Below are 27,659 nucleotides of genomic sequence, written 5' to 3'. Positions count from 1 at the left end.
TTTGGGGTGTAATTTCTCAGCGATTATCCAGTACGACGCGAAGTCGGTGCTTTTTTGCCATCGACAAAACATTTGCTAGTCGTACACGTAGGTGTATATATGTATGTATAAATCACGCTTTCTATATATAGAATGACGTAATGATCAATCAGCACGCAACGAGAATACAATGACGCGTAGCGCGTATAAATAATGCATCTCACTGCGGTTTTGCAATTGTATTATATGCAGAGGGTTGTGATACGCAAGTTTGCGAGTCAATTATAGTTCGCTCGGATTTGCTACAGCGCGAGTTCTTATCTCCCCGCAACGTCACGCATTAAGGAATGCTCGGTTATAAAATTCGGAGTATTACCATAAGCGAATAAAGCGCACTGTATATATACACACGCACACACGCTCGCGCACATACGTTACGGATAGTGTGTAGTGTGCGTACCAAGATTGAATAACGTCACGTCGACTGTTGTAAAAGCGGAGCTTGCCTTTCATATAAATATACCCAATCTTATTCATCGTTTCAGTTAAGCTGTGACCGTCGCGGTCTTCTCATTGTCGTTCAAGTTCATCAGTCTGACATTCACGGACGACTTGATCCGAGTTTTGTGCCAACTGTTATTTTCGTGCAATAAAACTTTGACGGGACATTAGTCATTTCTATCGTGAGTACCTCGTATATTCGTTTAACGATTAAACATTTTAAATCCGTCACACTTTGTTACTTGACGAATGATTTTTCATCCGTTTAAAAAAATTTAGGGTAAACTAAAACGTACGAAATCAGATTCTGAATATTTTTGACAACATTCAGATATTGAAAATATAGAATAAGTGAAAAATATGTGTCATAGATGGAGAGTTATTTTCTTTAAGATTTTCAAATTTTTACCATTCTCATTTCTATTTGAAAACCTACCGATTTACGTGATCCATGGAAAGAAATTCATGGAAACATCGAGTACACGGGCCAGATAGCTTACGTCCAAATCATTTCCCAATTCAATTTTGAAAAAATAACTCATATCCTCGCTGCTCAACTTTTCGAGGCAAAGTTAAAACGAGAATAAGAAGCATGTCACAATTGTGATTGAATTTTTTTCACAATTCACACCTTCATATTGCCCGCACACAACGGCGATGGGTAAACTCTGTCAAAATTAGGACTGACCCATCTGCACGTGGCGTTAGAAAATAGTACAATAAATAGACGGAGGAATGTAGTGAGCGTGCCTTGACTACCGACCGGCATGGCATTCCCATCTGCCATTCCATACCCAGACTGAATACGACATCGTGAAAAGTGAAAAAGGAAATACAGTCGCACCTTATACACTGGAGCTGGTAATTAGAGGAGCAATAACGCTCGGTCGACCGGGAGGTCGATGAACGGCAAGTCGGTGCTTATCACCCCGATTGAGAACCGCTGGATATATTATTCAGTTTCAGGGGTGTTAATTAATATCCAAGCATCCTCGTCCTCGCGCGGCATTCCAGCTCCCTTATGCCTCCGGACGAACACCCGAAGCCTAGAGAAACGCCCGAGGAACCGAGATAGACGTGCGTTACGCCGATGCTGCACAAACCCCGTCATGCGTCTTCATCCACAGAGGCGATCTCCGTCGCTATCCGGCTGCCATCGCTGACGAGGGTTGTAATTATTGCATAATCACGACCGTAATACCAGAGGCGAACGGGCCATCCGGAGGATCCCGGATCCCCGCAACGTTTCATTGTCCGCTGTTCCCAACAGCCGTAGTACACAGACCCCTGTCTAGCTATGTGCCTAGGAATAATTCGCCCGAATCTAAAGTGCGGATAACGCAGGTCCACCGTTAAGCCTAACGATCAAACCGAGAGATCTCGTCTTCGTTAGCTACTGCCTCAAGGAAACTGTACTCGTGGTTGACTTCCGATTGATTGATTAATTGAACGGATGATTGAATTAGCAGAGTTTCCGCTCGCCTAAGCCAAGCGATATTTTCATCCTTGCGAACTGGAAGATTTTTTTTTAATTTTGTTTCTTTTTTCCTTTAAATTTTTTCCTTTGCTTTTATTCCGTAGCATAAATTAAACGGACGCTGATATTTTAGGAGATTCAGGTAATTTTTATTAGTTAAATTTGGTAACGCTTTCGACGCTCTAGTCCACCGATTAATCAAATTTTCAAACGACATAACTACCACTTCCACGATTTTCGCCATTCGATGTGTGTGTGTGTGTGTGTGTATATTAATCCGCAATTGCCAATCGGAACGAAACTAACGCGCGAAGCCAATTATTATCTTTGCGAGATTCACAGCTGAAATTTGGTCGTTAATTCTTTTTTTTTTTTTACTTTTTTTTGCTCTTTGTCGAAAGTGATAACGAAGCCTTTCATTAAGCTCGGTGAATTGCGAAGCGATGAATGTTTGAAAAATATTATATACATAATATCTGCACAAATCGATATGCGGATAACGATGATGATAATGAATTGTGATGTTAAAAAAATTCCGGTACGTAATTCGTGCACCGAAATGTTCCAATTTAATTATATTACCGAGAGACTTAGAAAAGTCTGTAGAAATGCACCGCAACGTCAGTATCGCAGTGTTCCGCATAATTCTATAACTGCATCAAAATTCACGGTAAGAATTTTATCGGTCCCTAATCTTGATCCCCGCCTTGTTTCGCCTCTCCAATTTTCCCCGTAACAAAGTTTGAGACTTATTTCTCGTATCCATCGCAGTGTAAAAATTTTGAAAGCTACGACGGAATTTTATTTGACAGTTGTTACCGATAAGTTGCGATCAGGCTGATCACCGCTGACTCAGCTGATAGGTTATACAAGCGAAAATGCCCAGGAACGTGGATTTTTTATATTAACACACCGTCGCGATTCAGGCGAAACGGAGGCCCATGTATCTCGGTATTATGCATGTCCAGTGCGCTGCATGGGTGCATGATGGGAGTCGCCTTTACGGTAACGCGAAACCGGCGTTACGTGCTGACACGGTTACGTTTCGTATAAATACAGTATACCAGTATATACATGCATGAGTGCATAGCTACATCAACGTGAAAATGCAGCAACGTATAAGTGCCGGTAACTATATATGTGTGGCATGGCAAAAGGTTCATTGGCACTATTCTTGCCGGAGCCGTGATTTTTATCGCGGTTCGCGTATTTTTTTCCCTCCCTTTTTCATGCACCATTTCTATACACTGCAGTGGAAAACTGATTGCGCACTGGATGCAGGTACCTATGCTGTTGTTGGTTATAGGGAATTTACCCTTTTTTATCTTTTTACTCGCTTTTCATGAGGGAGGATCGTCCCTATAAAATTCCTAGCGTTTATTACCGGTATCGAAGCTGGTATGTACCTACCTATATGGGTATAACATCGCTGTCAAAGATGCTAAAATTACACGTGGATATAGAGCCGGTTGACGTCAGGGATTTGAATCTGGGCCTAAAACGAGCTTCAACGACGGAACACCGCTCACTGAAATAATTAATAACTTTACTCGGATGACTGTACGACCGTGAGAATTTCAATATGTGGCGAGCCATTGTTTTGTTGGAGGGTGCATAATTTCGCACATGTCAAAACATTGCCAGCTATAACACAACGAACTTTTTTTTTTAACGTTCGTAGAAAATTGTTCGGTTCGGGGTGAGGGATGAAACCACCCGTGAAAATTTAACGGGCCTTGAAGTATCCGTGTGCTTTACACTATTTTGAAAAAATTATACAATCAGCCGAGAACAATGAAATTTGATTGTAATTTTTGCGGCGGTACAAGCATGAATTATCTACGTCGCATTGTCTGGATTATAGAGTTTCGTTAATTAGCGATGCGCCGAGCTAATGCTCGTAAATACATACGTATGTGATACATGGTGTATATGACGGTGCTAATGCAACAAAAGAAGCAATCAAACCTTCGTAATTAGTACCGCTATTAATATATACAATATACACATATATATGAATATAATGGCAGTGCAGTGGTTGACTGAAAATTATCAGCTCGCAGAGTGCGGGCTCAAGGGAAAATAATTATTTTTTATATCCGCCGGATATGCAGGCGAAAACCGCGAGAAATTATCGCGAATTGCATTGCCACCTATGGGGAGAAGTGTCGGTGGGTAGACGTTAGCCGGGATGGAAAGATTGTAAGTTTGCTTATCTCTACGGTGTATGGCCGAGATAAGCCGAAGTTAATTAATACACGTATGCAAATGAATTTAATCTCGTCAGCTTATAATAATCAAAAGTGACACCGACACGCCGACGCCGCGACGTAGTACGTCGAATAGCCAATCAACGGTAATTGATCCCTTGCACTCTCGGGCGAGGTGTGAAGCCATTAATTTGAGGATAAAAATCGCTATCCTAGGGTATGTACCACGTGTGGATGGGATACATGAATATTTACATACATATATGTATACATATGTATAGTAGATTTCAATAAGCGGTATAGTCAAGCGGATTAAACGACTATGCAAATACCGGAGTAATGTTTAAAATAACAAACGAAACTAAGCTGCCGGTCTTTCTTTCTACGTCATACATCAAGCCAGGGACGAGTTTCAGGCCTTTACGAGCCCGCTTAAAACCACTAAGGAATTCTCGTTGTTACTTTTAATTCGATTTTTTCAGATATTATTGCACGATTTGCGTTTTTCTGGTATTTATTTTGCGGGACTCGATTGATAAAATTACTTGCAGTAAAAATACTGATGGACGAGCTTTAGTTTAAAGGCTGGTTTTCCTGAACTTAGAAACTTTTTTTTTTAAAGTTCAATTTATTCTCGTTCAGAACCTTTGGAATGACTTTCGGCGAGCAGACGAAGCCTGCAGATTAGTTTCCGCCATGCTTGCAGCGTATAACTTATCATCGTATAACAACTCGAGAAACTTGCTTTGTAACAAATATCAAATTATCGGAGAGTATATCGATAGCTCATGAAACTCAATACGGCGGCTAGAGCGCGGCGTGCGAATATCTTGCGCAATCTGCAGACCCGCCACGATACTCTCTTATACAAGCTGCAATCACTGTGGCTCTGCTAATTCACGCTCTGAAAACCAATTTCCGTTATACAAGCCCATGCAGGAAGAAATCTGCGCCTGAATTTCGATCGCTGGATGGTCCAATGTACATCATTTCCTCAAAGATCAATCTGAAGAAATCCAAATCGTGAAACGTTATGAATTTACTGAACTCCCTATTTCTCAGTATGCATTGTCCAGTTAAACTCAATGTTAGCAATTTCATATAGACATGAAGTTGAAGAAGAAATATCAGACGCGAAACATAGTTTGTCCTTTTTGCGCACAAGTAATTGCAAACAGCGTAATAAGCTCGAGTTGCACTGCTGTACGTGCAGGCGTATATATATATATATATATATATATAGTACAAGACTTTCTCCCTCCCCACATCTCTCGCTCATCTGCATCAGCATCGTATACCTAGACCTCGAATAACACACTCAGGTCTATTGGGTTACCCGCTTAAGCCTGACGAAAGACTAAGGAGCCGCATCATCAGCTTTGATATCCTCTGCATTGAATATTGCTGACTAGGCGGTGTTAACGACGTTCCTCAAGTACTGCAGAGATTATCCTAGGTATAGGAAGGTGTGTATAAAAGAATTTTTCAAACTATCCCCCGGCTGGCTGTGCTGCAGGTATTTCCTAAGGATAAGCTTGTGATTCTTTTGTCAGTTTGAGTGTTACTTTTCAGAAAAAAGGAACGAGAGGAATGTTGCCACGAAATTTTTAGCTTAGTTTTTTGATCATCGACGATTCTTGATAACTAGATCAACCTGAACGGAAACATCGCCATATTTTACAGTAAAATATGTATAGTTAACTTGAAAAAAAATTACGATAATCGGGTGATTTTTCTGAAAAATGGACTGACAATTAATATGAGTTTGAAAACGTTGCCGACTTTCGTCACTTCTCTAAAAATAATCGAAACTCTTCAGGTATTTGCACAAACTGATTCTCGCGGGCTTCTTCTATTTACCCTCAATCGCGTAATAATTCACATTTTTATAGCTTTTATACTGCATTGACTACAGCAAGTGCAAGGATAAACTTTGTGCGTGGCAAAATTTCAACCTGCAGTACGCAGTGATTATATGTAAGCTATATGTACTCAAGCTTGTACTTGAGTAAATAAGCTTTATAACTACCCACATCGGCATCGAAATTTGAAGTGTGTAGAAAGCGGAATTCACGTCGGCGAGAAATTAATTAATGAAATTTCCTGTGCTGCAGGGTGGACCCCAACCCACGGCTTCGTTATTGCAGGGTATATAATAGAATTCAGTTTCTAGCTTCACTGAAGTTTCATATATATATATATATATATATATGTATAAAGCTAACGCGTCGAGTCGAATTTCCCTTAAGAGACTTGCAGCGTTGCAAGCCGGGCTTATCGAGGAGCGTCGGACTCTATGAGTGAAAAAGTCTCATTAACCTGTCGACCCCGGTCTAGTCCTCGTCTAGGACTCAATCCAGCTTGGCGTGATCGCCATCCGGTTTCAGGACGCGGCGCAACGAGAGTGTAAATCAAACTGGAACTAAACCATCCGTTCACCGCGAGCAATTTACCATGTAAACAGACCATTATATTCAAATGCTCATTGAGTTAATTGAACATTTGTATATCAACCGATCCCGTCCACCACCCCCGGGATGTTTGTCGTTCGGGGATGATGTACCTACACACTACAACGGTGTACACAAATTCGCTGTTTGCGCATCAATCCGAGAGCGGAACAGCCTTGATTGAAGACACGCCGCAAGTTCTATCTTAATTAACCAAAGGTGATCGTATCTCGGGTTAAATTCAAATTTTCCTCATTTGAATTAGACGGTGCTTATCGATATTGGAATTTCATTTAAATTCACGTAGCGTAATCGTATCGTCTATTCTATATTCTAATTTAGAAAATTACCCCGATAATTTTCACTCTCGTGATAATGCGCCGAGTTTAAATGCGCACGTCTCACCGCGTACAGAACGAGGAGGAGCCGAATACTCCGCGCAATTCTGATATGCGCACTCAATTTAGCATATAAACACGAGTTGCATACCGCTCAACTAAGAACGCGTGGCTCAACCGCCATTTAGACGCTTTAATACTCTTCTATTTTACGTTATTTAACTCGAGGGTTAAGGTTAATAGCTGCGGCCTTGCAAGCAGACTCTGTCTCGTTAATTCAGCTTCGCCACGCACTTCGACGCTGTTCATCCTTATTCGGTAAACTCTTATATTATGATTTACTTACGGATTATGGGGCGCGCTGACTTAAGATGACGTGAGAAAATTCGGGGCTTACCTGAAACAGAAAAATACAGGCCTCATCAGTGGCGTTCGGCGTCACAAATTGCGTAAAAATGTGCTCAAAATGTGATTCACGATCCAGGCTGAGCCGGATCCGAGAATTTTGTTTAGCAGCACGCTTCGAGCGCCGGAAACGAGGGCGAAATATTAAAAGAGGGGGGAAAAATCAGGCACCATACGAGCCGTTGGGATATAAATTTGGCGATAAACAGCACAGACTTTGCGGGCTACTCGATGATCAGCCACAGCAGCAATAGCCTGTGAAAAACGTCGGAGCCGACGATCGACGACGTATCCGTGATATGCCGAGCTATAAATTCGCGTGACACGGGATGCAGAATTCATTCCGAGATGAGGGATTCGGCGGTGAATAAAACAGCCTGCAGCATCTCGCCCTCTGCAAGGATCGCGTCTTCGAATTCAAGTGAATTGACGAAATGGCAAGGAGATAAAGCCGACGGTCTCTCGATGGGCGCACGAAGGTGCTTGACGTGATTTTGATCTCCGAGGTGGGCTGACCGCGATATGAAACCGACGAAGAACTCCACCTTATGCATTGTATAACTGCATGGCATTACCATTTGAAAAGCATAATGGGGTGATTCACCGTCGTAATAACAATACGCGTCTCGCGATCCTCGAGTCACTCGCAAAAAGACGAGAAATATAAACGGCACGAGCCGCGTTCGGATGCTGCGCCACAGATCTGGCCGTTTGCCCTCCGAGGATACGAGATGACGCATGCGAGGCTCTGCAGGGCCGCTTTCATTGGCATGACCTACAAAAGTCCGATGCAGCCGGCGGGCTGCGCTCTCGCAATTTATTCCATTTGCGGGCGGAAAGGAGTTCGGCTATTTTCGATAACAGGTGAAGAAAAATAGGTCGAATGCTGACTGTTGTTAGGATTATAAACTCCGCAGCGAATTCTGGAAAATCAAGTTTTTTCATTACCGTTCGTTGAAGTATCTTCTTTAAAACTTGCCGTGTTTCAGCACCTTGATCTAGACTCGACCGATGCAATTGATTCTCCCATTTCGTTGGCGGTTGAAAACGCTGACTGAGACCGAAGAAAACTCGTTCTGACATTCGGAGATTTTCGATTTGTATGGAAATAGGCCCGTTCGCAGGTGTCCTCCATATTTTAGACTGGCAAGAGACTGACTCGACAGTAGATTTTGCTTTATTTTGTTTTCTCTCTCTCTCTCACTCTCGCTCACAGCTTTTCTCTTCTACCGCACGGTTATTTCACGGGCATTCCGTAACCGTTTCGGGAAGCAGTTCGAACCCCGTTCACGAGTTCTAATAATTCCTCGAATTTACGCCCGGCTCCGAGGGTCCGCGACGAGACGTAATGGCCATGGGTCTGAGACGCACGGCACACTCTCCAGAGGAAAAGAAAGTAAAAAAAGAAATACAATATTTTCCCTGGATATATAAGTAAGTACGGAATAAATTGTAGGGCGTGACGCATTGGGCACACCTTGCACGGCGCGTAGCTAATTCGGCAAACCCTAAGGTAGGCTTGATGTGTTCATCACGCGCATTAACGTTTATATTACAAGGCGTGCGCAAACCCTTCATCTCGTTTCTCCCTCGAGGCGTTATCTCACTCACGAACGTGCGTGGTGGGCTTCTCACTCGTTGCTTATTGCCGGTAAATCAGCGTCTCAAAGAAAATATCTCGTATGCAACAAACTCGCGTGCACGATTCCTGGTTTTTGTGGAAAAGAAAAAAATGATAAGAACGTGGACGCTTTTGATAGCCATCAAACTTCAGCCGCGAAAAGTCGCGAGATTCGCTAAGAAACTCACAAGTATTCACTGTATTCGGCCAGCTGCGTTGTCATTTCAGTCACGAGCCCTTGAAGCGGGAAAAACCCGCAGCCTGCATGCAACCATCAGGCGCACCGTGATTCAGGAAAGTTTCGGGATCGCCGAGCGAAGGATGATGATGGGATGAACACGGTTCTCCGTAAGAAATCGCGTCATCCTCACCGCGACGCAGGTGGTGCATCAACAGCGGGTTTGTTATTCATGGGATGATCCTGATCATGATCGGCGCGTACTTGTCATTCGATTCAGCATATTGTCAAACGACAATGATAAGCGGATAGAGAATTACGACCCCGTCTGCAGAGTGACATCAGCTTCGACCAATTCGTTTTGCATGATGATGCATGAAACGCGTCGGATGAGCAAATCTCAGTTTCCAACTGGTACCGCCGACTCACCATCAGGGTGCAGCGGAGTTACACGCTCGATCGCTCGAGCCTGGCTGATCTGAAATTCCTCCCGTCTATCCGATCGCATTCGGCAACAATCGTAATTCAGCTTACCCGATCCGATCCTTCCGTATGAAATTCTGCGCCGAATCGCCAAACGTCATTTCGCCATGCTCGCGTGCTTAGAATACTCGGAGGATATTCGGCGAAAAGGTTACACTCGTGTTCCAATTTATCAAGCAAGTAGAAATTTGTCAACCAGCCACGCAGACAGTCTCAGAATCGGAATCGAAAGCACGTACATATCTACTACAGGCATATGTATATCCGCAGTTTTACCTCACATATCCAACGGCTTCAACCGATCACTTGACAGAGAAATGGTTGTAGGATGAAACTTTTGCACATTGAAACGCGCAACTGTTCGTATCTTGCAAAATTGCGGAATATGCGTATCGGCGCAGGGACGATATCATTAGTACATTACGTATGCACCCTCAGCACCCTAGCTTGGGATAAATCGAGTTACAAAATTGGCTCACTTGAGCCTCGATGTGGAGTAATTTATGCCAATTTCTGCCCCCCTCCCCCGCTCTTGCCTCCCTTTGATGTAATTACTGCTACCCTGTAGCACGTTTTATTACCGTTTACACGTAGTAAAATATCGGTGACTCGCACCGGGAGCTTTGTCGTCAGTGCCTCGCAGGTAAAACATGCGTAATTCTGTTCCCGTTGCACAAAAGCTTCCTGTAACGCACCTCAACCCTGCTGGGCGGCTTCAAAGCCCTTTTCATTTTGCCGGATTTCCCGGCAGTATAAGCTCCCTGTTTTCATGGTATTATAGTTCGGCGCGTGAACGGCTGACCGTAAAAATTACAAAGCGTAAACAATACGGTAGTAATTCACATTTTACGGGCAAACTCGATGGCCGACTCACTCTTCTGCGTAACCGCTGTGCTCACGATGTTCAGACGTTGTGTACAGGTGGGCAAAGCTTTGGCACACGAGGCAACTGCTCCGCCTTGAAACCTCGGGCAATAATAAAAAAGCTTTTGCGGTCTCTCCGGGAGCCACGATCACTCTCGACGCCGACGTCGAATGGGCTCCTGATTAACAATAAGCCTGCACCCTGGGAGCGAATAGCTGAGAGAGAGAAAATAAATACCTACCCGGAAAGCAGGGTTTACGAGTGAGTTCAAGCGGTTGATTTTCCGCTTTTATTTACACAACGAGTCCCGGGTCTAAAGCTGCGCAGTTTTGTGGTCGATGGAACGTTTGTTTGGAACTCAAATCCGTTTCAAGGTGTAGCCAACCAACTTTATACTTTTGCGAATTTATTGGAAAATTCAAGTTTACCAGCGTAAACTGCTTCAGCTATTTTCATCGGATACGAATCGCGACGTGCAAACTCTACACACGAACGAACCGCGACATGGAAATGTGGGGTATGCGCCACTCCTAGAACCACAAAACAGGGCGCTTTGTCGAACATAGCGGCAGATTCGAGACCGTTGAGAATCAAACGATCAACCCGACTCACGCTGCTTTTATTGGAAACGTTGAGCTTTGACTGCGGTCGGATGTCCAGGCGTACACACGTCCCTTGATTGCGGGCTGAAATTCTGATTAAAACAGCTTCAATTTTACACCGTCAATATATAGCGGACGCAACTCGCGTAATTATACTTCTGAACGCCCAGCGTAAAACAGGGAATTTTCTCTCACGTCAGCTGCGGCAAATTATTATACTCACTGGACTCGACGCCTACGGTGCAGATTCATCGGTATTTTTAAGGCGACGAGACGATCGGCGAATTCATTTTTTCGCTTACAAAATTGCCGGTGCAAACCGAGTGAAACTCAAGGCGCGTAGGTGCGGACGCGAGCTCAAATCTCGTCTTGTGACCGGATGTGACGAGTAATTTACGGTGAACTGTAGACAATTTACGTCGGACATCGGCTGGGGTCAGCTCGGCATTGATTGACCCCGTGCAGGATGGAATTCGTGACGTTGCAGCGGTCTGCATATTAGGCGAGGAAACTGATCAGGTGCGTGCTGCACCGACAGTCGAGGTCTAATTTACTTCCGGTTGTATTTCGGTGCTGAAATTCATTGCGATCGATCTTTCTCGAAGTTGTTTTTTCCGTGACGACATTCTCGTTTCGAAATCAACGACTTCCTCCTCTCCCTGTTTCGTTACCTCGCAAACCTTGCTATCAATGATACTTTATATAAATGAGCATCCGTTTTGCCGCTCAATCATCGTTCTCAATACAGGAAATTGTCGGCATGCAGAGTGAAGCCTGCAGGACGCCACGTGATGCTCCCTTGCATTCGTTCGTAATTCCTGCAGATTCCAACGACATCGGGGTTTTGGGCCTAGTTGGGGTCCGGGCACCCTCTTCAAGGCTCTGCCATGTTATCGCCTTGAATTATCGCCGAGTCATGAGAACTCCGTCTGCAGGGCGTCGCCGCCGCTGAGAAGTGCGGAGACGAAAGGCTGCCGACCTACTCGAAGCGACGACCTCGATAACAATCGATTACACTCTTTGGGCCATCGATAAATGGAACGGCTCACGCTCAGTCAGTCCCTTTAACTTTCCGAGTGTCGCTGGCTGTAGGTGTGTCAGTTTTTTTTTTTTTTTTTTTTTTTTTTTCAATCTTCTTTCCTTTTATCCAGCAACGACTTCTGCCGGTGAAGCACATCCAGCACAGTTTGGTATCGATTTCAGCTTCGCGGTACCAGTCCAAAAATACTTTTACTTATAAAACTAAAAACTAATAATAAAATCAAAGTTCCAACGGCAATCAATACTCGAGAAATTGTTATGGATTCAAAGCACTCGGAGCTGCGTACTCGGGTGTATTATAAATACCCACTCGTCGATTAAGCTTAATGGCTTGAAACCGTGACGCTGGCGATTAAAAACCAATATCCGCAGTTTCCCTGCACCCGCACCTTCTTCAAGCGTGCACGGCAAGCACTTCGTGCGATATAATTAATTGAAAAAGCACCCTGCGTGCAGTGCGGCGGTGTTGATATCGATTTGTGCAAACTCCTAATTACTGTTATCACAATAAATGACAATGCCGGGTCGGAAACAAGCCCTCGGGGACAATCGGACACCCTGACAGGGCTGGCTGAACACAACCCGACAAGAAGACAACCTGCCGGCGATACATTGCTCATGTCCCATTGATTACACGGCTCGTTACCACCGCTGCAGTCGAAATGGTCGCTGCATATGTCCAGAGTATAAATGTCGGAGTGACGTGGCCACGGATTATGGATCCGATTACCAAACCGCGTATTTCTCCAACTACTAACTTCCCACGACTTTCGATATGCATCGCAATGGGAATGGTCGTACAGACTTTACGTACAATTAGTTTGAGAGAGTTGAGTCGCGGGTGTTGTGAACAAAAATCGTGGCAGAGTGTCAGGATTTTGAGAACGAACAATTGCAGCTATGCAAGTGATCAACATTGCAGTATCCCTTCTATTACTTCTTCGTCACGTGCTGCGACTAGAGTCAACTGAAACTTCTTCGTTTCCTTTATACTTTTGAAGTAAAAAAGTTGTTCTCTATGAAAGAATGGAGATGATTTTCTTCCCTCTTTTTTCTTGTTCCTCGATATCTTATCCTCCTTTTTCCTCTTCTGTTTCTCTTCTTTTCCCTTTCGGTCTAAGAATAAATTCCCCGTTTCTACACAGCCGAGGACTTGATTTACCGTCGTACATCTATACCGGAGTATTTTGAATCCCGGCTTTTCATTCGTAGGTATACGTAAACCCATCACCTCCCGCATAACGTATGTATAGTTGAAAATAACTGACGACGTCTACACGAACACCGCAAAACAGACATAGTACCGTCATGAAGCGTGCTTTTTGTCAATGTAAGGAAACGGGTTACAAGAAAGTTTTATCAGTAATAACACGAGGCCGCTTAGCTACCCAAGACGAATTCAACATAAGTATATAATAAATGATGATTACAAGGTTCGATCGAGTGCCGTTCAGCTCGGTAATGCTGCGGCGTAACGTAACGTAACGTAACGCAACGAAGTACCGCGGACAGAAGAGGAGAGAGATTTATTGAAAGTGATAGATTCGACCCGGTCTCGATGCTTAATAATACCCGCGTACAAAGGTACAAAGGTACAAAGGTACAAGGTTCCTACGTAACCACCGACTGCGCCTTGAGTATATCACGACCGATTCGCGATTTATGATGTTCCCACCCACCTCCTCGACTCCACCTCGGAACTCCGCAGAGGTCTGCGAATTCACCCGGCGCCATCAACTGCAGGCGGTTTTTATTTCGACGAAGAAATCGAGTGAGGTGGATCATAAGGCAGGCCCTTCGATGTCGAGAAAATACATCCGATCCGGGAATATAGATAAACTTCGTCAAAGACGGAGGCAAAAGCTCTTTTATCAAACGATCCCAAGGGACATCGCCGCTGAACCTAGGAACAGGCGGAGAATCAGCCTCACCGCCTGCAGCTATGTGTTTCGGGATGGAAAAATTCACCTTCAGTCAGCGCCTGGCAAACTTCCTCAGATCCCGGCTAGACCTGCGGGAGCTGGCTGACTCGAAGTGAACAAGGCATTTCCGGGATGCTTCCGATAGTCCTGCAGGCGCAGCGTCATAGAGTGGGTGAACCGTTTGATGTCTTCCGCAGAAGGAATGCGCGTTTTTTAAAAAAGGCTTTAGAGCGCCGCGAGCAGGTGGAAACGTCGTTTCACGACTATCTAGCACTATATGTTTTCATGATCTCTCGAGGAAGTTTCGAGCGAAATTTCAAGGATCTCGCGTGATGTCCGCCTGAAATTCCGAAACTGCTGGCGTCTTTTTCTTCTCCCCGCGGTCGTAATTAACGGCAGGCATAGAGTGAAAATTGATTGAATCCTGATTAATTTCCGGGAAGGATCTGGAAGTTCAAGTTTGACGACGCACCTGCCAGATATTCCCCTTATAAACTCTTGACGCGATCGGCGAATTTTGTCCCACGGTAATGAGATTCTGATGACAAACGATGGCCGAAATTAAATGAACCCCCCCGTCCCGTCCCTCCACCCTCACATATATACACACAAAGACAAAAAGGTGCTGAAACGAAAATTTATTTTCGAATCTGCAAAGTACGACGAAGTCCACGGTTATACGTCGGTGTCGACGACGACAGACAAAGATGGGAAGAGTTTTTTCTTTTCTTCTTCTCTTATTCTCATGAGAACAACCTCCTTAGGAGGTCCTGTGATTTAGGCGGCCGTTTATGGGTCAGACCCTCGAGAAGCGTGAAATTCGCTTCTGAAAATAAAACGACCCATAAATGCCCCGACAAGACGGGCACCTGTTCACCTCTCAAAATGACTAACGTCTTCAGTCCCGCATTTGGTGCCTTACCACCAAACCACGCTACTCGACTTCGGTGATCTGCTAGGTAACCTCGAAGAAATCCCCAGCGGTGTAAACCCGGCAATAACTCGGTGCCCCAGAGGCGTGGTGAACTCGCGTTTGGTGGATACCGCTTCTAATCCACGCTCGAAAGGCACTTTACGAAAAACCAGCTCTGGGCGTGAGAAGTGAAAGCAGCGTTGATCCGAATTATCGTCGCAGGTCGCTGGATCATGTGTTTACACTCTGTACATATATAAACGGCTCAATTTGGAACACCAGCTGACGTTACGGTATATCGGCAGTTAAAATTTTACCGCTTGGCCAAACCATTTCTTTATAACATTTGAGCTTGGATGCACACTAAAGATGCAGGCCATGCGGTGAAGCTGCCGACGCCTGTTTGAGTGGTGAAAAGAAAATGAAAAGAAAATTTGAAATCAACCTCCTATTTATGTATCCTGAAAGAAGTTTACCGATTCTAAGCAGACGTGTAAATACATAACATAAATGTATACGGATTCAATTTCCAAGCGATCTGTTCCGCGTTCCAGGATGTAGCCCATGTGCAACATCATCTCGAGGCGATCGCGGCGATCGTTCCGTTTGAAAACACCGTCTAAGAAAAGTCGCGGCGTGTCGTTGAAACTTGTTTTTCCATTCCGTTTTTTATACGACGTTAGATTTTTTTCACCCGCAACAAGTAGCCGGACGGCAATATGTCCGTCCAAACTTCAAACGCGTTGTATTAAGAGTCGATAAACATTCATCTCCCGTTTTGAAATGCATCCCGCTTGATCTACTGTGGTTGTAAAACTCAATCGAGTTGGCAAAAAGAAGCAGAAAAAGAAAACAATCTAAAATTCCAAAACGCATGTAAAACGAACGAGACAGAAAATGTTTACGTCTTCCTGATTTAGACCTCGTCATCTCCAAGCCCTTCTATTGAGCTTGGGAAAAACAAACGTCTCGCTGGATCTATTAGTGGGCAATATTTCACTGCTATAGGTATATTTTCCTTCAAGCACGAGAGGATCAGCCCATTAGTATAAAAAACGCCTGCACGCCGGCAGCTTTCGCCTCTACGTCTCTTCGCCGCTATTCTAATCCCTTTCATTTTATCACCGGCCTGTGGCGAGGGGTGAGACATCAATGAAAAGCGACGACGCGACGGTAGCGGTTCCGGGTTAGTTACAAGTTGGCGTTCTCCACGTCTCGTAGCCGCACCACGCCGGTGGTTGCTTTTATCTCGAAACCTGTGCTATTCACGGGCATCGGGACCACTCGATACTATCTTTAGAATCGGTCCAGCTGACGCCGATAAACTAAAGTGGATTACCAGCTTCCGTGAGATTATCGAGTCGAATTATATTGCGTCTGACACGCCTGATCCGTTCTGTTTTCTATTCGTTTCTCATAATTTTTCGTCACCAACACGGGATCATGATCATAGGTCAGGCACTGCTTTCACCAGCTCGTAACGAGTCACACTGCATGCTTTTCTAGCCCAATAATTCATTTCCGGTAGTCAAATGGAGGAAAAAAATTTCAGTAGCGTGTTGTTTGTTCGTTGAAATTTTCGAACTTTCAGTTGAATACATCGATGGGAAAAAGGAACGCAATTTCTATCGATCAGTATCGTTATAATAACCCACCACGGTAAAATATAAACTCTGCTGGATAAAATCACTTTATGCTCCTAGATTACTAGCATCAAAGCAGACTGTCTTTATTGATAAAATGGTATTAACTCATTTAATGAGAGTTCTCTGTTCGAACCAGTTCCAATCCAGGTTACCATCAGCTTCCAATATTTACATATGAAATATTCATCGTTTCACAGCAATGATTTGACACTGAACAGTTTTCACCGTCTGCAAACTTCACACCATTCAAAGGTGAAATTTTCCGCGATTAAAATAGCCACTCGATCGATTTTCACTCGCCTAAGATTTGTACGATTATAATCACGTTTCAGCTGCACTTTAGTTGCAGGACTATATTGACGAGTGACGGAATCGAATTATAAATATTTCCTCACAGATGCATTTAATTTCCAAGTATCTTGCAGCAGCCGGATAGAAAAAAAAATAAAAATAAAAAAAACTGCCGCAGGATTCTTCGGCAAGAGTTGCGGTGAGAATAATTCGAGCGTTTAGTTGGTAGAATATGTTCGTTGACACCCAGCTGATATACTCACACCGCACTAATTGCCGGCAGAGAAGCGGCACGCTTTTTTAATTCGGTTTATCGTTCTGAAAATTGGGATACCGAATCTCGTTGACAATTAAACGGGGCTTTTAAGAACCCGCAAGATTCCGGTACGCCGTCGCTAACGAACTTGCGTAATCTTCACTGCAGAGAATCTCGCCTGCGAGCATCGGATGAAAAACGTCCGACAGGTGAATAGGCTCTCTTTATTCTCCTAGAAAATCCTATTCGCAGATTTACTCCGAGCCTTTCGCTCCAGGACGTAACAGCGCGAATTGCGAACAGAGTCTGATTAACGGACGGACAGATCTCCCTTGAATTAGGGTCGAGTAGCCGATATTCCGAGAATCAATCAGGCCTGAGAATTAGCCTGATATAAGGGCTGCAGCCGAGGTTTGAAAAAATTGGGGCTTATCCCTCACTATCCGAAGCTCCTTCCATGCCCGGTATATACGTAATTCCAATCAACAATCCGTCGCCGCTCACAGCCCATAAAGCCTGTCACCTTACTCCTCGAATTTCCGTTGGCAGCTTATCAGCGCCAAAGGCAAGAGTTTCCCATCTGTTAGAATCGGGAAAGGTTGAAGGTAGAGATGGAATAGGATCGGCTGAGCGATGAGCCGAGGGAACCGCGGACTAGGAGGCCGAATACCGAATTCATGGTTACTTATCCCCTGGAAGAAGCCATAAACATTTATAGCCTTTCTTTCAATCGCTCGGAGGAAATGACACGCGTTACGTCCGAGACCCTCGAGCAATGTTATTCGTCTGGAAAAGGCACGACCCGCGCGACCGAATAAATTCACACCTAATTACATATTAGCAGCCAGCCTTCCTGCAGCTTCCGAGATGCTCGGGATGTCGGGCGTCGAATCTTATTCGCTTCGGCCTTATCACGCCAGCGTGCAGAGATCGATGGAGATGGAATGTAATACGGTACGTCTTGTCGAGATCAAGGATCGATGCGATGTCTCCAGCGCGAAGCTTTATACCCACAGAATTATTGGTGCAGGTATATTCGATGACGGAGAAGGTATTCCAAAAGCAGCGAAGAGTTGCCTTCAATCGAGTAAATATATAGGTATATACTACGCAGTTAGTGAATTTATCGCGGTGAAACGTCGGAGAGACGAATATAGAATTGAACCCTTAGCGATTGTCGCGATAAGTATGAAACGATCAATAACGACATGCCAAAATCAGGGTTGACCAATAATATTATGATGTTTGAAGTATCCAGCCAGCGTGGATGAAGCGGTATTTATCTGTTATACGTGGATGATTCTCTTGGGCTGATTATACGGCTGATAAATTATTGGCACAAGGTGTAATGAACGGAACACGCGTTAAGTTCTTTCCACATTGCAATTCCAGCGCCAAAGAAACTTTCGAAGCGTATATGTACCGAGTAATGAAAGCTTGACTGCCGATGAAATCGAGACTCCGTGTGCTTGCTGGGGTACGTCCTGCGACTGCATACTAGATAATAATCAGACTAGGACTTAATGTCTAATATGAACAGCTTACAGTCAAGCGGATCATAGTAATTATTGCAAAATACCGATCGATTCCAACATCGTAGGGATTAACCTATTTTTTTAAGCGAAGCTGGTTTCACGGATTAAGATTTATCGATACGCTAAGTGTCGCGAATTAGCTTTGCAGAAATGCAAATAAATTATATATATGTATATAGAATGGTACGGAACTGCTAAAAAGTTTCCACTAAAAGATTTCCTTCACGCAATAAGTCGTTGAATAAATTTCTTCGGTGTAACAGTAACGAAAAAAATGTTGTTTGGATTTTTTTTACAGCAGGGCAACCAGCGCGTTATTGTACATGATCGTGGCGCATGAGTTGAAGAAAAGATAGGGAAAAGTTGATAAAAATAGTCGTAATTAAAAAATATAACCGTATTCGTATATTCCGAAGAATTTTTCTCTTCAAACATCGCATGTTTCGTGAATGACGTCCGGCAGGCTGTACGTTTGATATTTTATTCCATAATTATCGCGTGACTATTTCGATACTTTTATCCTATACATAATTACATGCATACGTATATATAACGTATTTGAATAATACAAGCAATCATGGTTAATTAACCTCGGTTTTACGAGGCGGTCCTTAAGCCATCAATAATCTTTCTGTGGCTCAAGCCAAGCGAGCAGAAAACTTTCGTACCTGGTCCGTAATTAAAAATTAGTTAAGACAGTGACTGGCGCTTGACTAAATGGCATCGCGAGTCTTAGAGGGTGATTAAAACCGGGATTCGTATGCGTGAAAGTTCAGCATGTATACCTTTACATCCGTTCACACATCCGCGTTACGTCGTTGTCGTCGATTCGGGATCCGAAACTTCTCCGAGACGAGGAGGAGCACCGGCTAGGCGGCTCCGGGAGCCGGGCTGAAATGTAAAGTGGCCTTTTAAATATTCAGGCTGCAGACAAGGTTCACGAGCCGTTTAAACGAGGTCAATAACCCGTCGTGTGAAATTCGAAAACGTTTCCCGCCCCGAAGAACACCTGAACTCTAACCCCTTTCGGAAAAATCAGCCCGAGGTATGGCGAAATTTCCCATATCCCGACTTGTTATACCTCGAGGGCGGCAATTCAAGCGAATTGCCAAGACCCCCGGGACAAATTTTTCATTTATTTACTTTTTTTTTGTTTTTTCTCCACTTAGGAATATTGCGCTCTTTGTATTCACACTGGGTTTCTCGCATAGACCGACAGTTTTTTTTTCTTTTGAATTTCAGATGAGGTGGACGATCAGTTGGGGTCTCCTTGCCTTCTTGGCGATAGCGCTTTCGCCATCTCTGAGAGTGGAAGCATGCAGCTGCCAGTATTCACATCCTCAAACGCATTTCTGCCGGGATGAATTCGGTACGTATATCTGACACTCCGCAGTTCCTTGTAAAGTGCGTATAATGAAGGTGGAAACAGCTGCCGCGAGAAATTTAATCAACCATTGATTGCAGGGGTGGTTGATTCCCGATGCGTCCTTTAACAAGCTTCGGTTCGGTGTGCTTGTATTATATCCGCTAATACAGATATAGCGATTGAAATTCGTTGGCATTATTTTTATTGCTTTTAAAAAGTCGCAGATGTCTGAATTTACGTAACACAGTAGCAGACGTAGTAATTTATACTAACGAGATTTTAATCGGGTTCGAATTCCAGTATTCGGAAAATGTTCCAACGACGCGATGAGAGAAATAAAATAGTAAGTGGCGAAGTAAAACGGAGCGATTAAGATACAACCTGAATCGAAAATTCTTCGTAACTTGGAATATATAATTTCGCGAGACTGGATGCTGGCGGGGTGATAATTTAGTTAAAATATTTATTCAAGGCATGCCGATAATTTATTTCATTCTCGCGAAGGTGAAAGGACGAAGAGAGTTTACAACGATCAAGTGTTTAGGAGTTGAATAACCGTAGATCATCGACGAGATATTTGGACGTCACACCAACGGGGTGTAAGTCGCGTTTCGATGTGAAGCATATTGACGACCTATTTCAAAACGACATCCGGTATCGCGTATCTGCAGCATGCACCTCGACGACTGGTGAAACGAAATTTAGATCAATCCGTAAGAGGATCACTCGCTTTATTAACCTGTGGTACACTAATTTCGTTGAATAACGATCGAACGATTGGAGCAACCTGCGCCGATTCGAATCCATCCAAGAAAACATCGGATGAATCAGACGCCTACTCATACGGCGGAAATTCATCCTATGCAAAGAGGGAACTTCCGAATGACATTGATTTACGTCAAATTATACGTACGTGTGTATATATCTACGTATTTCCGCTTCGAGTTCCAGGGTTAATTGTCGCTGTCCCTTGGACCGTTCAGTTTGTCACGGAAAGGGGTTCGAATCGATGGGGTAGATGGATAAATGTGTATACCCACAGAACGGCTCTCTGTTAATCGATACGAAATTCCTCGAATAGTCTATGCGGTGTCGTCGACAATTCTCAATCTGTTTTCGTAATTAATCAAAAGAATCTACGCGAGGAAAGTTTGGACATTGAGCTGCTCGTTGAGCGGTGGTGAAAAGTTATGCGGAAAAGAAAATCCAGCCAGGTATCCCGCGAGGTTATAAATCGAACCTTTTCGAAATTCTCAAGTTGAATGAAGTTAACTGGCAGTCGAGGCAAAGTATAAAGTAACCGCAAAGAGTGACTCGCAGGTAGGGATTGTTTATATCGTCTGAAGCTGGAGCTCTTTGGCATGGATGAGTGGTGGAAAAAGTGGGGAGAAGCTGGGATCGGTGGCGAAGTAAAGTTGCTACGCTGAGCTAATTGATCTCGGTAATGGAACCATTGCTCCTTGTAGAATAAAGGATTCAAAAATAGAAGGCGGAAGTCTTTTGCTGCCCCCTTTACTTCTCGAGCTTTAGGGCGGGGAAGTTTATCGTCGTTCTCTTCGCAGCTTTTCCTCCGCAGCATTTGCTTTCTTTGCGAGATATTTTCACGGAGGGTTGTCGTCTAGGCTAGGAGAGGAGAGGAGAGGAGAGAAAAGTTATTTGCAGGACTCGCGGCGCAACAAGGACTTCGATACTCGAGCCACCCGCGTGCACTTGGCAACTGGCTGTATCGAGTGTGAAATATGCTTTATTCACGAGTGGAGAGAAACGAGGAGAAGAGAAGAGTCGAAGGTCGGGTTCAGAAGTCACGTTGTAGGTTGCAATTACAACGCAGAGCCATTCGTAAATCGTGCGTCAGCCGAAGGGTAAGAAAGCAAGCAGCCCATCCATACCTTCGGATCAGCTACAGCCGATGTTTGCGCTTCGTTATTCGAGACACGCTCGCGGCTCGGCTATATATCCTCCAATTAATCGAACGATCCGCAGCGTCGTTGCCTCGCCATTTCATTTTTTACCTTCCAAGATGGAACAGAACCGGTGAATCTCCGATAGAAACCCGAGGTGACGATATTTTGCAGTGAAGGGCAGCCTTCCCTACACGATACTGCAAATAAGATCTAAACACGCTTATTGTATTTCCGCCCTGCAAAGAAACAATGAATTTTCTGAGACCTCTTGACGAATCGCGATTTCCAGCTCCTGGCACCAAGAGACACGAAACCTTTCCGGAAATTATAGAAAACCATTTGACTCGTTGGACTGTAAGGTTGCGATTTTCTTTTTTACCGGAATTCCAGCTAATTCTTGGATGACCTGTAGAGTATCGCGATCGATCCCCAGCCGACGTTTAATCTTGCCTATGGGGAGCCTCATCATTCCACTCATAAATATGAAAAATGACAAAAGTGTAGGAAGATATGATCTAAGTTATACATGGTATCTACTATACGTCTGGATTCGTCAAAGCTTCGCTCTTGGCATAGGTACTTCAGAATGATCGTAGTTTTGTTTTCTGAACGTGCGATGCTATTTCCTGAGGCATGACTACAGATTATACGTACAACGGCGTGATTCTAAGAGCCGGTGAAATTCCTGAGTATTTTCTCCCGCAAAGTCAATCAAACTTCGCGGAGTTCGCTAAGCCCGTCGAGGTTCGTGGGCCTCGATTTCAGAGCGGAAGGGTTTGTTACCGGGGTGCCGAGAGCTTCATCAAATATTGCTTCCTTCCGCGAGAGGAGAGGCTGCGAGATTGGAAGAAGTTTCTCCAGGGGTAGCGGAGGCTTGGGGAGAGAAAGATTGCATCTGAGGCAATAAGAGCCCCTCGAGAGAATGATCGCTGATCCGCAATGCGTTAGACAGGTCGTACCCGTTCCTTCTCCGGCACACATTCTTCACTTTCTCCGATAGTGCGTGTGGAAAAAATTCTCACGTAGGTGTAGCTATATATACTATAGCCGCTGAGGATAAGCATAATTCGCAAATTTTTCAAAAGCGGCACGCGCTCTCCGTGCGACGGGATGAATGTCAGGAACGAGAAACTCATCCTAGAACCTAGAACGAGCAAATATATCCCCTGTTGAAAGTGCGTGATATTTATATCCAATTCCCGTGTAAGCGATGCAGTTTTTATTGACTTTTTATTGAAGCGGTCGTGAATTACTTGCCTAGTCGTTCGCCCATTGCCCATAAATTATTATCACCATGGCAGAGCTGCGGCTATAACGACAAATAAGATATTAATGGGCCAAACTGGCGCTTACGGGACTTGAACTTCCAGCTGTGATACTAACGTTAACAGATCTGCTCAAGTCTCCTCGGTGATTCGGACATATTCTGGACACCGAAACACGTTTGCGCCATACTCGCGTTGTATAACACGTCCTGCACAGCCTCGTATTATTATTATTATTATGTTGCCTATTATTATATCGCTTTGCTCGAATCGCGATGACCCGGTTACTCGCAATACGCTACAGTAGCACAACCGAACACTGACTGACCTCTAAATATAATTCTCAAGGATGGCGGGTTACGAAATCGACGCCGATAAACCTCGGGATCTAATTTAAAACCGTAATAATAATAATAAGAAAAAAATTTCGGCGCTCAACGTACGTAAGTCACGTATTTCGGATCCAAGTTTCGGATTACAAAAACTTTTTTTAAATCATTTCTTACACTCTTTCTAATTCAAACTATATTTTCCAGTTATTCTTGCCAGAGTAATGAAGCACATCCCAGGTGACAGTTACGAGACCGCCTACAGAGTGAAGATCCACAAAAAGTTTAAGGTAAGTCGATATAATACTCTCGTCGATTTTCCATCAGCGCATTTTCTTCCGCAAGCGGAACGTTTATCGGGCGTTGAACCACCGCGAGAAAATCTCGGACAAAGCCAAGATTATTGCACGACAGGAGTGTCGGCGCGGGTTGCATCACCGCAAATGCGAAAATTCATTAGATGTCTAGTACTCGTGTATGTATAGGTGCAGCTCGCGCTGACCGCAAAGCCGTGCAATCTTCCACTCGTCGTTTACGATTACGACTGCATGCGGTTTATATGCCAGGGACCGATTACGCCGCGCTCCGCCTCTACGATCTCTGGATAAAACTGCATCTAGGATCTCTGAATTCTCCGGTATTACAGTTTTATGTGTTTACTATTTCACCCACTCACTAATCGGCTTTACATCACTGGCAATTTGCAGTTCTTCGCTAATAGTAAGACCTAACGATGGGATTGAAAATTTAAAGAACGTTTCATTTCTTTCGAAATTAACGTAACGAGGCATTGAGATTAAAAAAAAGAAACACTATTTCGTAACTCCGGAATAACTTTGAAGATACTCAGTTTCGAAAATATGTTTCAGTTGGTTTTCGAAAATATAACGTTTCGCCAAATTTTACGCAATCTTTTTAACTTGCGAATTAACGTTTTTTCCTAAAAATTCATCGTCATATTAACGTCACAAATGCCAACTTCCTAAATTCCGGGTATAAAAAAAATCCACCAACGAACAAGCCATTTTTTTATCTATAATTTGGATCGATTTGGTATACCTTTGAGCAAAGTCAGTATTTATTCTATATACTCACTCGAAGCTCAAGATTTATTTCAACTGGTTAATTCTACAAAAGGTCGAAGCTCGCGAATTTGCGTCTGGAAATTCTAGGGGACGTTAGTTTCGATTCTCATCCGTCGAACCGTCGGGCAAGCGCGATTCGGGTCGACGATACTGATCGACGGATCGACGGATGTTTGAGGTTTCGCATCGGGTGAACTATTAGTGCTGAGCTACAGCTCGGCAATTTCGCTCCCTTCTGCACCGGACGTAATCAATATAACACCCATCAAACGCCTCCTCGAAATTCAGCCGCCCTCTCGCCGAGTTAAACTTCTGCGCTGAAGTTCGATCGGAAAGTTTTCGTGCGTATCAGTTACAAAGCGAAAAAAACCAGAATCGTCTCTGCCAATTGATGGTGCGCTAAAAATTTCAACGCAGGGCAAAATAAATAAAAAAAAAAAAAAAAAAAAAATTCATTCGGCTTGAAAAATGGCGGGAATTTATTTCATTGAGAAAATTCTCGGCGAATCGAGCGATAAGTTTTTATTCCCAACAACGATGGTGGCACTGAGACCTCATTCACTTCTCTTTACAGCTGAGTCCCGATGCTGAGCGCGCTTTGAAGGATAACCTGCTGTACACTGCATCCAGCGATGGAATGTGCGGAGTATCTCTACAACGGGGATTGACGTACGTTATCAGCGGTCACGTTAGCGATGGAAAGCCGAGGTTCAATCTCTGTGGACTCAACATGCCGTGGCCGAAGGTTTCACCCAGGCAACGAAAGGGATTCAGGATGCTTTACCATCGCAATTGCGTCTGCAGCGTAAGTTCCTTTGATGTTAACGGGCATCTTCGATAAACCCAATCGGAACGAAGTCCGATCTCCATTCCATTCTCCGAAAAAAAGCTAGTCCTAGTCGTCGTTTGGCCGCAGTTTTTATGTGATATGTAAACAATGCTTTATCGTCACATTTGAATGTCTCGAGAGTCAGAGTCGTTGAACCACTCGTCGAGACATGGGTAAATACGCGAAAGTTAGTTCAACGTACAGCGAGATCCAGTTCCAGCATCTTCAGATATAGCTTGCTCAATTGGTCCCCCATTCTGTCAGCTCTAAGAGCTGTCCAACGGACTGAACATATAACCGCAATAATTCTGTGCAGAATACAGTCTCCGCCGAGAATCAAGGGCCGTTAACTAAATTCGATTTTGTGAAATGAGGGGGGGGGAGGGGGGGGGGAGCTATGCGCGAATTCAACTACCGTTACTAAGACCAAAATTACAGGATCCTGCAATTTGCTACGAGTGATAGAAGGGCAAATAAAAAAGTCTTCGGGCTGGATATTTTTTTGCAGGGTTCGGTAGATCGGTGCAACTGAACGGAAGCCCTCCGTTTGTTCGCTTAGCTGAGAGCCCGACTTCGTCGCATCTCGAATGTCTCTCATTCCTCTTGGCATGCCTCCTGGCTCGCCTAGCCGTTTTCCCAGTTACTCTGAACACCCGGAAGCCCGCATGGCTCCAGAAATCCGGCAGGAATTATTGATGGAATCGGAGACTTGACGCGAATACAGTCCAATTTAACCCCGCGTCTCTGCACAGTGTACATAATACTATCTATACGCGTTACCGTAGATACGTAATCGATTTCCCGGAATGGAAATGACAATTTTAATTAACTTCGACAAACCCTTCGAAATCGTGTCACGAGTCCTTACCGAGTTCTCCAATTTCCTCTTTAACGGTGAACTTCGTATTGTCGAACCCGAAACGTAACGCCTGTCAAACAAGTGACTCAGTTTCTACCTCATTTTCTTCAGCGTTTTAATACCGGTGTTATTCTTTTCATCGACTTTTTGCTCCTCATGCGTACGTCGATCACTCGACAGGTAATAGAATTCAGAGGTGGAATGTCGAAATGCAGCGTCGTTTTCAGTCCGGCTTTCGATCGTTCGATCTATAAAAGCTGCAAGCCTCGTGACTCAGACGTATATCACGCGGTCTGCGTAGAGGATCAATGTCACGTGGAGATTGAATTCCGAATGTTTCAGATTCAATACACGCCCTGGTACAACAAGGGTGCCGCCCTGGCTAACAGCGCGAGAAAACGATGCCTGTGGGAAAGCAACCCTGGTCCTCAGGACTGCCAGGAGAAGCACGGACTGTGCATGAAGGGGGCAGCCGGATGTTCCTGGTTCCCGTCGGTCGCCTACAAGAACTGCATCAAGGAGCACCAGCGTAAGAGAGAAGAACAGTGGGCGAGGGAGCCCTGATCCCCGATCGTCAAGCACGAGCTACGACAATGCGTCCGCAAAACACGCGGTTCTTTCATTTTTAAGTATAAATATTTTAACTAAGAACTAACGCATACGTATTTATTCACCCACCGCGCCGGCATTAAACCGACTGTGTTTCATCCATGAATCTTCGAATCAACGTTAAAACCGGTATGCAAGGATGGACGTTGGACATGCTTCCGTTCCCAGGAGGTAATCCGGATCTTATACCCGTGCAGGCTCGTTTATTTATTTATTTTATTTTTATTTTTTTGTTCTCTCTTTACTTTTATTTGTACGACGAATATATCGAATGAAAGAGATTACCGACTCGGAGTAGCTGCGATGTTATCGGATTTTATTAAGACTCAGGCTCAGAATCAGCTGCCCAAGCCAGGCTGCAGGTAATTGACGCGACGCGACGATCAATGACGGAGTCTTTTCTGGGCTTGAATTGTACTGATTGGGCACTACTGCACTTACCTAGAGTCAGAGTATTTGGGATGCGGAGGATGGATATGCAAACGACGAAGCGACGGTATGGAGAACACGGTCAGATAATAATCATACGCGATCAATAGATTCTCGTCAATTTGAACACGTAAAGAGGAAAACTAACGGGGGTCAAACTCTTTCGTGTTTATCGTGTAAACGCGTTTTAACCCGCGCGGTATATATATATATATATATATATATATATATATATATATATATATATACCTATTATATATTGCTATATATA

The 27,659-nt window shown here is 44.2% G+C and overlaps 2 protein-coding genes across 2 annotated transcripts in view; one reads left to right on the top strand and one right to left on the bottom strand.

The window, feature by feature from the left end:
* The window catches only part of LOC124409112 (synapsin), a 96,691-nt gene that overhangs the window by 49,906 nt on the left and 19,126 nt on the right, over positions 1–27,659 (bottom strand). The window lies entirely within an intron of this gene.
* LOC124409868 (tissue inhibitor of metalloproteinase) lies at positions 521–27,526 on the top strand. Its single transcript, XM_046887782.1, has 5 exons — positions 521–662; positions 19,956–20,082; positions 23,785–23,867; positions 25,237–25,467; positions 26,693–27,526. Exons 2-5 carry the CDS (start codon positions 19,956–19,958, stop codon positions 26,912–26,914), a joined length of 663 nt encoding a protein of 220 aa, XP_046743738.1. The 5' UTR covers positions 521–662; the 3' UTR covers positions 26,915–27,526.

The sequence above is a fragment of the Diprion similis genome, chromosome 8, assembly GCF_021155765.1.
Source record: "Diprion similis isolate iyDipSimi1 chromosome 8, iyDipSimi1.1, whole genome shotgun sequence".
In the NCBI taxonomy this organism is placed as follows: Eukaryota; Metazoa; Arthropoda; class Insecta; order Hymenoptera; family Diprionidae; genus Diprion; species Diprion similis.
The sequence above is the reverse complement of the archived record's forward strand: the minus strand, read 5'-3'. Positions and strand labels throughout refer to the sequence as shown.